Here is an 11544-nt window from a genome sequence, read left to right as displayed (position 1 = left end):
AAAGGAGCCAGTTGAGGTGGTTCGGGCATCTGGTAAGGATGCCCCTCCTGGGCGCCTCCCTAGGGGGGTGCTACAGGCCCGTCCAGCTGGGAGGAGGTCTCGGGGAAGACCCAGGACTAGATGGAGAGATGTCCAGCTGGGAGGAGGTCTCGGGGAAGACCCAGGACTAGATGGAGGAATGTCCAGCTGGGAGGAGGCCTCGGGGAAGACCCAGGACTAGATGGAGGAATGTCCAGCTGGGAGGAGGCCTCGGGGAAGACCCAGGACTAGGTGGAAAGATGTCCAGCTGGGAGGAGGTCTCGGGGAAGACCCAGGACTAGGTGGAGAGATGTCCAGCTGGGAGGAGGTCTCGGGGAAGACCCAGGACTAGATGGAGGCACGTCTAGCTGGGAGGAGGCCTCGGGAAGACCCAGGACTAGGTGGAGGGATTGTATCTCCAACCTGGCCTGGGAATGCCTCGGGATCCCCCATTTGGAGCTGGTTAATGTGGCTCGGGAAAGGGAAGTTTGGGGGCCCCTTCTGGAGCTGCTGCCCCCGCTACCCGACCCCGGATAAGCACGCGAAGATGGATGGATGGATGGATGGATGAATGGATGGATGGATGGATGGATGGATGGATGAATGGATGGATGTTGTGCACATAGTTTTGTGGTACCTTTGATGTTTTTATGTTTTTGTTCTTTTGATGTACTGTGAGTATTTAATGTTATGGATGTATGTATTCCCACTTATGTAATATTGTTATGAGGTAATAGAGGCCCCCAGGAAGAGTATAGCTTCTGTTTAAGACAGACAGAAGCTAATGGGGATCTTATTAAACAAACAAATAAACTGTATGATGTTTTGGTTGGTGATGAAGATAAAATATTGAAGACAACAAAAAAAATCCAGTCAGGTTTCCATATGCATTTTATATATTTCTTATGTCATTTGAGACGAATTTCTGTCACTTAGACATACATAAAGTTTTATTTTATTTTATATTACTTTATTATGTAAATTCGCACATGCGCGTTGATGTATAGTAAGACTGGGCATGCGCGATTCGAAGCCGTCGATAAACTTGATTTAAACCGGAAAACGGTCAATGTGGAGTAACGCTAGCCTTGTCAAACTTCGGAAAATGTAATTATTTTTAGATAGTGAACAGAGACTCCTTTTTTTCTTTCAACCTTTAAGACATGTTGGACGGCCAGACGCTTTTTTTGATAGCTAAGATGCTAGAGTTAGCTAGAAACTCTTAAGTTTAAAGTTATTCAAGCTAGCAGAACATTAGCTCGGCTAACCTAACTATGCTAACTGTGCTAACTGTTCCCCAGCTATATTAACATATTTTAGTGGTGAAGTGTAGCTACATGTTTAAATTAGCTGTAGAGTGTCCACTTTGTGAAGTTAGGACTGTCAGCAGGTGACTAAAAATGGCATTGTGTCAACTGGACAGGTGGACAAATCATCTGACAACTCTGGTAAGACCATCATGTGAGGAAAATCGTTAATTATTCAATTTCCAATTCTCCCTGTCAACACTTGACGTTAGTTACATTTTAACTGTCGCTGTTTTTAATTTAAAGTTACAGTTTGCAGGGACTATTTTGCTTTTTGTGACATTTGTGTCCCTTTTTTCACTCCGTGTTTGACGCTTTATCCGCTATTGTCAACGTTTTTTTTGTTGCGAAAATTTGTATGTATTAACAATGTTATTAAAAAGTAAATTCCTAAGTAAGTAAGTAAAAGTAAAACTCCTTGAGTGAGTCTCTGAAATGCCATAAAGGGAAACAATGTTATGTCTGCAGTTAGCTAGCTAGTGTGTATATTTTTCTATTTTTGCGTGCATATTTTTTTTCTAATTCGTTGTTTTACTATTTAATTCTTGTCTTTTGAATTTAGATTTGTCACTGGGTGAACTGCTGCTAAACATGTCGTTGTTCCATTTTGTACAATGACAAATAAAATCAGATTTCTAACGTTACATGAAGACTTCAGCTAAAGCTGTGAATGTTTAGAGCAATTATTGTAGAAATGTAATGAGGTGAGAAGTTGCTGTGTCAATTACTAATGTATGTATTTGTTTGTTTAATATAGGTGTTTTAAAACAAACGTATTTGTTGCCATTTTCTCGTGTTTTTTTTATTTTTCCTCCAACGCTTTCGACGCCTTTTTATTTTTTTTTGAAAACATCCTGTTTTGTCGGCTTTTATTTTGAAAGTTGCGACCGGTAGTATGTTGCATCATTGGCCCTGACTTGTCTCCGTGGTCGACAGGCTCCACGGAGAGGAGAGTTGCTGAACACTGTGGATCAGAGTCGCTTTGACGGGAGAGGGACTATAGTGAGCTTCCCATCCAGCTTGTCCGGAGCCAGGAAACATATGATCGGAGAAGGTAACAACAAAAAAACAACTGCTCTTTTTATTCACACTCTGCACACAAACCCAGCTTGTAGATCCTTCTCTCTCTCTCTCTTCACCTCATGTATTCTCCGTGCAATGGCTGCAACGTGCAGATCTCACCTGTGCTCATTTCAATTAAGGAAAAACTTGCGCAGCTTTTTTTTTTTTTTTTTTTTTTTTTTTTTTCGGCAATCTAAAAGTGAATTGGGAATGATGTATCTTATATGATTTTGTGTCAGAATCGGGTGGCTGTGCGTGATTTTGAGTGTGCGTCAACCGTATTTAAAGCTACTTCTAGTGAGAGTGATTGATCCGGTATAGATGCACAGACGCAAGCCGTGAAGGATCTTTAAATCAGGGTTCCCGTCGGGGTCTTAAAAAGTCTTAATTTTCCTACATCATACATAACGCTACGTCCTAATTCCTTTTTTCCCCAGAATTTTGTTTAATTGCGTGGTGTTGTAGTTCTTTCTGTCGCTAGTCCAAATATAATTTGCTGTATTACGACTACAAATGAGACCAACATGCAGCTTAAATATTGCAGCCAATCTAGACACCAGTCCTATAATGGCAATGAGGAAATTGTTTCAAATTGTTTCCGGACTCTGAAATCTGATTTTGATGTTTAGATATAAATCTTAAATTTAATTCATTGAGGTCTTAGAAAGTCTCTAATTTGACTTGATGTAACCTGTAGAAACCCTGTTTATTAATGCAAGTTAGAGGCGTCATGACCCAGTATAACAACAGGGCTCCAAATTATATAGAAGCTGATACTCTACAAGTTTATTGCAGGAATTAGACATAACCTAGCCTGGTGTTTTAATTGAATCGTCATGAACCCACTATAGACGCGCTGTAAGTGCCTGAGGGAATATTTCATGGATATTGCAGTGATTTTTTGTTCACTGAGACGGGGCTTCTCTCAGTCTCAACTCACCTATAATAACTCTGTCTTTTTTTTTTTTTTATTACCACGAGCACAGCTTGTCCTAACGCTGACATGGTGAAAATGCCAAGTCGTAACTGTCGGTCTTATCAATAAATTATTGAAAATTGCTAGAAATTAAAATGTGGCTGCCGTACTAGTTGGGAACAAAGGGTGTGTTTCGGTGTCATTACACATCTAATGTGTCTATTCTGAGCAACATTAGATGCAGGTGTTTTTAATGGGCATAAAATTGCCTCCAGTTATTAAAAAAAACAAAAAAAAACCCACATCTGTCATCATCTGATCATATCTTCCCAAAACTGAGCACTTTATATGGGCACAGCTGTGTAACTCGTTGCACCTTCAGTCTTCTGCATGGCGTATTAATATGCTTTATGTTTGATGCGGCGAGGAGTATGTGACGGTGATATCTTCTGACTTATTGTGCTCGCAGTCTTTACTTTAAATGCTTTTACATTGATGCACAAATAGTTTGTGTATAAACATCCAAGTATAGCAAATGTGTTTCTGCACACAAAATGTAATTTCCCTTTGGGGATTATTAAAGTACTGTATGTCTTCTTTTTCTTCTTCCTAACTTAATGATGCATGTTTATTTTTGTAGATATAGTTACAGCAATAAATGTTAGTTAGTTTGTTTGTAACTGCACAAAAACAAACAACTGATTCAAGTTGACACATCGAAGTGCCTTTTAATATTGCAACATCATCTTCTAGGATAACTTATAAAGTGCCAAATGGACACACTGTTCAGTGTTTCCCCCTAGGCTGACTGCTTTACATCGGCATGAATTGGATCCAAGGGTGTAACTTTGGGTTCAACATTGGGGGGGGGGGAGATCTCTACTTTTGAGCAAAACTGAAATTTTGAGCTCCAAAAACGTCATTGTTCCGTATCTCCACGTACATACGTACGCCGAAGCATAAATTGGACTTTACTCACCGGCCTTTTCCTGCCCCCTCTTTTCTCCTTCAGGTGTGTTTTGCCCTCCTGTCTGCTGCTTCCAGGATGCAGTTCTCAGTCAGACTGAGCCTTTGCGTGCTGGGCTTTGTCCTCATCCCTCTGTTCCCTCAGCCAGCACGGGGTCAAGGTAAGTACCTCCACTAGCACGCTTTGCGCTCAGGAGCCAACAGGGTCAACGAGGTTCACCACGCAGCTACGCGGGACCAAACGAGGCCAAACGGAGCTTTTAAGAGCCAAACAGGGCTAACCATGAGGTTTCCTAATGGTAACCTACAGAGTACGCCATAGTGGCTCCATATAGAGCTATAAACTGGGCTAGCTGATCCTTCAACAAGGATAACTGGAGTTTTCATTGTAGGCCCATGCAATGCTTTCTGCAGTGTTTTCCCTAGATTTGTGATAGAATTATATGCACTTATTTGGTTTTGGGGTTTAAGTGTCCTCCCTTTTATTTTTTTTCTCAATAAAATAAATGCAATTTCACATCATTTGGGACCAATATTATCACCATATCTGTGTCTAAAATGTTGGAAAAACTAGAGCAGATAATGCTTAAAACTCAAAAAGCTTAAAGACAAAACTTGCTGAAGAAGTCCACTGGGGACCAACTACAATCATTAAATTGGATCTTAGGTAGTGCCCAAAACTGCTTGGGTGCTGCGTCTAAGCCTTATAATGATTGGGGGAAAAAAAACAACTGATTTATATTGGTGCCAAAATGGGAATACCAGGGATTCCCACAGTGCCAAACGGGGCCAATATGTCTACAGGTTTTAGTGGTTGTTTTCGTGATTACTTTGATCTTCAACGCAGTTTTCTTCGGCATCCTGGGGCGTTCGACTTGGAGGCCAAACAAGGCGATCTACCAAAAGAGCCGAGCATGGCTTCCTCGGGTTTCCCATAATGGTTCTTAGCAGGGTTTCCTAGGGTTTCACCTTTTTGCTGTCAAACAGGGCCGGCCGGATCTGTTCCATATCAGGACCAGACAGGTCTATGAACAGCCAAGTTTCCTTATTTACGTGACAGAGGAATTGGTTGTTTCCACAATGGGGCAGCCTGGGAAAACCCTGACGAACTTCCGGCAAATTTGAGATTTGCTCTGCAAGTCCGTCTGGCCAACAAGCCCATTCAAGCCCATTTCCAGTTTTTTCCAAATTGAGGCACCAATCGCAACCGTTGAGGCGGGTGTTACACGGTGACGATGGCACAACATGCTCGCTGGTTGAGATGTTTTTCCGTCGCTCTGCGTATACGTCACCTCCTTCATCGCTCTGATTGGTTGAAGGACTATCCAATTGCTCAGTTACAACTGAGAAGGGTCTGGTGCCAACCAGGGTACCAACAGGGCCAAAATCATGCAACGCTTATCTGCTTCCAGCATAATGATAAAGATTGCAAGCTCATTGCTGAGCCGGTGAACCTCAGTGTGGCCCTTTTGCATGCAGTGTTTTCTTCAGCAGGTTCAATTCTTCCTTTTGTGGTGATTTTTATGTGCAGCTTTGCTCCAAAGACATTTGACTTTTATTTGAAAGTATTTGTTTTTATTAAGTTGTTGTTTTTATCCTTTTTTTTTAATGTGCGATTGCCCTCATTTTCCTGTCTCAAAGGGAAAAGCCTTGCGGCCAAAATCATAATGAGGGATCAGGTTTTACTGTCTGCTAGACAAACTTGTGTTGCTGCGACACAGTCTGTCACCTCTGTAATTAATCCACTCTTGTGTGTAACTTATTTATTTATTTGGGGAGGTGTTCAAGGGGCACTCTAATGACAGATTTCTGTGTAACTCAAGTTACAGATTTGAAATCTCCACTAGTCCCCAGTTTTATTCTTGAAATGAAAGACATTTGCGCTAAACGTGGGTATATATATTCCTAACGTTGCCTAAAGCGGTTTTTTGAGAAATGTCCTTGTTGTTAACTTCACAGCATTTGTGTGTTTACCTACTGCGCCTCGCTGTCTGTAAGACAAGAGCTCTTCATGTACTCTTTCTTTCCCTTTTTTATTGCTGTTACCAATCCATACGCTGATATCGTCTTTCACTCATTCAATTTATTCAGCAGTTAACACATAACCTCCCTTATTAACGGAGCTAGACAAGTCTCTTTAACCCTGTTATCATTAACAATCTTATACACTCCTTTTTATCAAGTGGACCTTTTCCCTAGGAATGCAAATTATGATTGATATAATCATGATCTTAAATTTGTTGTGTGTGTGTGCTGAGTGCGATTTCTGTTTTTATAAAAGAACTCATCATGGATCTAAGATAAGGTTTTGAATCTGTTTTCTATCTTGGTTTGGGTGTTATATCTTGTAAAAGAGTGTGTGGGGAGGGGGGCGGGGAGGGAACACACTAGAGACTTCGTGTTTTTTGCTTTGAGCAAAGTTAGGTACTTGCGCTGCACCCAAACACATCTAGCATCCGCCAACTTTCAAAAGCATGTTGGCAGGGTCGAACTTGAAACAAGGCTAAACCTGCTACAGTATGTGGTGGAGAGCCAAACATCCAACCATAAAGTCAGGAGATGGTCTGATACTGTCATGCCGTAATACCAGGTTACGGGTTTGAAAGGTCTGCATGCAAACGTTAACCACGAGTCTGCTACCCAGTGACATTGGTGTTCTGTTTTGATTGGCTGACAACTCTGCTGCTGTACTGGCAATGTCTGCGCAGAAGTCAGTTTCTTTCAAATTGGTATCTTTGTTCACTTGTGTAATATTGCATAACTAGGGTTCTGAGTCTTTAAGTTCTAGTATCTAAATATCTAAAGATATTTCTTATCACTTAAGACCACGAAAAATAGCAAATCTCCGCACTTGCGGCGCTGGTACAAGCAAATATTTGGCACATTTTTACTCAAAAATGACCTAAGCAATTAATTGAACATAAAAATGAGTCTTTACCGTTGGATGGTCTTTTAGATGTGAGATGGTGTCATCCTGACGCTTGTGCAACAGAGTACGTCTGTCACAACAAGGACACTTGCGAGGTTTTGTCCAGAGTTTGAACTAAAAAAAAAAGCAACCACTGCATTCCTCAGACCGGGGGCCATAGTGCGTTAGCCTCGGCTACAGCGGTGACCCGGGATAAGCTGAGGAGTTACGATCTGCTTGGAGAGCTTCCTCTGACAAACTCCTCAGCTCTGTCTGTGGCTCTCTGTTAGTCTTAGAGGAGTCAGTGGGGGTGAGAAGTTTTTCAGCCAAACTGCAACTAAAATTGAACATGAAAAGCTGATGAAATAGACTTCATGCTGATCTACGAATACAAACCTGTTGCCAACAGAGAGCAGAGATGTATATAATGTATCTATTGTTCGACTAATCGTTGTAGCTCTAGACATAAAGTTCTAAAACATACAGCGCGTGCTGTGTAGCTGATGTACTGAATCGTGATTCATCGATGTAATTCTCTGTTTAGCAAATTGGAGAGAGTGCTATTGGCGATGACCACATGGTTCTTGGAGACGCTTGGCGTTTGCGAACTACAAGTGACTTTCAGTTGGGAAATCTTTCAGTCATCCTCTCAGAAGCCTCCTACTCGTAACTAGAGTTTTACAGTTTTCTGTACTCGGCTCAGCACGTCTCGTCACCTAAATAATGACCCAAAGATTCTTCTATTCCACTCACTAATGATTTAAAATGACCCAAAAGTTTGCACGTCTGACTTGCTGCACAACTCCCAGTGGGTGTGACGGGACACCTCTCCGACACCTTGGCAGCAGGCGGCACTCAGCAGTTTGCACACGATTCTCCATGAGAAATGGATAAGAATTAAGTTCTCATCTCTACAGACGAGGCCTTTTGTCTCTCCAGGCTGTTTGCTCAGCATGCGGTACTTGTCTCTGCGTGAGAATACAATCTTAGAGAGAAGATCTATGGCTTTCTGTGAACGAGTGTGTGTGTGTATATTTGTGTGTGTATATGCTGCTGCAAAGGAACCGGCAGGTTTTCTTAAGAGGCGTCAGAAAAACACCACCAAAGCCACATGGATTTTTTTACGTTCATGCACCCGAAAACAATTGCCTCCAGTTGCGGATAAACCTACATAATTCATGCACACACGTGGATGCACTCGCACAGGTACACACAATACACACACAGTCCACACATTTCAACCATACTACGGAACTGAGAGGTGCAAAAAAAAAAAAATCAGCTTCTCAAATCATTTGGGGATTCGAGCAGCTCTCTCCCGACGAGAGAATGTCCTTTTGTTTCCGAGACAGCGAGCTAAACCCTGAGCCGAAAATCCATGCAAGCCCTCGTTCTCATCCCCAGGTTGGTGAGATAATTGGTACAGTATTCCTTATATGTGTTTGTGTGTAAATAATATTTGCCTGCTGTTGAATGCGCTGGCTTCACATTCCCTCCATTTGAAATCAGGATTATCCTTTCCTGTGCTGAACTCAAGTTTTCTTTGCATACCTACACGAGTAGTTTTCTGCAGATAATGATGTGCATAAAGAGGCGGTTCACCCGAAAAACGCTGCAGAGACGTTTTTGGTTTATCAGCTCGACTAAATCCTGTGTTGTTTTGGAAAGCTGCAGGGAGTGAAGTGGCTATTGTCGGTTCAGAAAAGCTAAAGATAGCAAGCCACTTTCTCTTCGAATTTGTCGTTTGCAACAAAGCTGTCTCTACCTCGGGCAACACATTTAAAACGACGTTAATACGTTAAGTTTAGGGATGTAACGATACACTGAAGTGACGATACGATTCTCAGATATACGATTTTCTCAGGATTGTTTTAACAGAATAAGCTGCAGATAATTGTTCCCTTTTATTTTCTATAAACTGTGCAAAGCAACAGATGTGTCCTCTTAGCAAAAGTGCAACTGAAATTGTATTTTATCCTAAATGACACCAATTAAAGGTGCAGTAGGTAAGACTTATAAAACTATAACTTTTTGTCATATTTGCTGAAACTGACCCTATGTTCTAGTAGAAATACATGAAAAAATAATTTATTTAAAAAAAAAAAAAAAAAAAAAAAAAAAAAATCTGGCTCCTCTTGCACCACCTACAGCCTGTAGTGTGATTTGCAAAAATCCACCCCTCCCTGTTCAGATGCACCAATCAGGGCCAGGGGGGGTTTCTAACTGTGTGTCTATCACTGCTCATGCACACACATTCATTCTCCCTTGTGGGGGGAGGAGCTTAGAGACCGTTTTGGGCTTTAGCGGAAAGGGGGGGGAGGGACTGAGAAGTTGTGGATGTTCAAATTTTTTGGCTAAGTCCTGGATCTTCACAGTCCTACCTACGGCACCTTTTAAACAACATTGATAATTAGATGTTTAAAACAAATCCCACGTCATGATAACTAAATAAATAGCAACCATTTTCTTCAGATAATTGGACTTAGAAGACGAAATGAAATTGTATCTCAAAAGGTTGTAATCTTACATTTGTATCCGTTTTCCATTATTAATTGATTCACGATGCAGTGTTACATCCCTAGTTAATTAATTAATTCAACCTTTATTTACACTCAAGACCCTCATTTATGACATTGAGTCAAATAAAGACAAAAACGGAACAGCAACAGAACACCATAAGAAAAATATACTAAATATATGTATAATATAGTTAAAGTTCAAAGATTATAGCAGTTTGTTACCGTGTGTAATATGGAGAGACAACATGTATGCATTTTGTCCCAAGAAAACAGACACACAGCAAAACAAATTCCTTCCAAAAGATGCATTTTCCAAAGTCAACATGTTTTTCTCAATCTGTTTTTTTTTTGGGTGAACCATCCCTTTAAGCCTCCTTGTTTATTGTGCACCGGAGCTTGAGAGCTCCAGCAGCCGTCAATCACAGTGTAGGTATTTAAAGAAGTCGGCGGCGGCAGATGGCTCACCTCCGTAATGAGTACACAAACACAGCAGCGAGTTTGTGGGTTTCATATTTTATTTTCCAGCCCATGGCTTTTTTTGTTCTCCGTTTTTCTTTTCACAGTTAACCAAAGATTTGGGGGAATGTGTTGCCTCTAGATACACTATTTATTATCTGGTATTTGGCTCTGCCGGTGTGAAAATGATGGGGTGTTGTGGTTACGGTTGTGACCATGGAAATGTGGTTTTTGGCATTGCGGTGCTTTTTACAATGGCCTTATTCCAGTGTTTTAACCTGCGTCTTAATGTGAAAACGCAACCCGTTCTCGCTCCCAACTCGTCAGTGGCTCTCAGCGTCGGATACCGACCCAAAAAAAAAATCAACCTCGTCTATATGGAACTAGTCTCGCATTGTCAGACCTTCCTCCACAGCGCTGCCGAGGAGGGTCTGGCCAGTCCACACAGCAATCCAGCATGGGAGAAAAACATGCTCTGGTTCATTGGCATTTCTTTAAACCAATCAAAATCGTCTTAAGCGGCCGGACGGAGCCACGGTGCCTCTGCAAAATAGCCTCGGGAAGGAAATTGTTTTGGTGGAACATGTGTACGTTCCGAAGTAGTTTTAGTCGTGCGACAGAAAACTCAGATTGGACAGATAGTCTAGCTAGCTGTCTGGATTTACCCTGCAGAGATCTGAGGAGCAGTTAACCATAGTCCTCACAAATCAGCCGGAGGTTAGAACGCCGACACAAAGGAAGCGGAAGGTGACCGACATCCAGCCGAGAACAAGGACATCCGGCGGAATTTCTGCCGGCACCGGAGCAATCCCGGAAATGAAACGTCGTTGATGTAGACTAGTATGGAACGCACCGGGCAGAGCAGCAGCTCGACCGCGACGCTGTAAGATGACGTAGTAATCGGAGAGACGACGGTGGCGAGTAGTATGAAAGACTGAACATCCGCAGGAGACCGGGGTTCATGTCCCGTGTGTCTCTGAAAACGTACATTTTGTAACCCCACCCACCATCTTTTCCTAAACCTAACTGTCCCGTTCTTGCGTCGCATGTCTGTTTTAAACGTACGTCCCGACCCAGAGCGTCAAAAAAATTATGCCGAGAGTCAGACTGATCTCATGAAATGACGTATGTATGACACGCCAATTCGTGTGGCGTAAATTCACGCACAATCGCAAGGTAATGTGAGTCAATGGAGGCCAAACGGCATTGATATATACACTAAAAAGCGACTATGCGTCTTGATAACACGGCAATAATGGCATACAAACATTTTAGTGTGTTTATCAATGCCGTTTGGCCTCCATTGACTAACATTACGATTGCGTGTGAATTTACGCCGTAGCGAGTGGTACGAAAGGGCGAAAATCCACGTAGGGGGGATTCACCCAGGAG

General features: G+C 42.0%; 1 protein-coding gene across 7 annotated transcripts in view; it reads left to right on the top strand.

Annotated features, from left to right (window-relative positions):
* The first annotated feature begins 1068 nt into the window (after window positions 1-1068).
* Window positions 1069-11544, top strand: part of LOC114568716 (collagen alpha-1(XIV) chain-like) — a 317958-nt gene continuing 307482 nt past the window's right edge. For all 7 annotated transcript variants that reach the window (XM_028598365.1, XM_028598362.1, XM_028598361.1 and 4 more), the window contains exons 1-3: window positions 1069-1466; window positions 2262-2379; window positions 4316-4430. In XM_028598365.1, coding sequence (XP_028454166.1) covers window positions 4349-4430 — 82 coding nt within the window. In that variant the 5' untranslated portion in view covers window positions 1069-1466; window positions 2262-2379; window positions 4316-4348. The remainder of the gene's footprint in view (window positions 1467-2261; window positions 2380-4315; window positions 4431-11544) is intronic.

This window comes from Perca flavescens, chromosome 14 (assembly GCF_004354835.1).
Source record: "Perca flavescens isolate YP-PL-M2 chromosome 14, PFLA_1.0, whole genome shotgun sequence".
NCBI classification, from domain to species: domain Eukaryota; kingdom Metazoa; phylum Chordata; class Actinopteri; order Perciformes; family Percidae; genus Perca; species Perca flavescens.
This window is presented reverse-complemented; position numbering and strand designations above follow the sequence as displayed.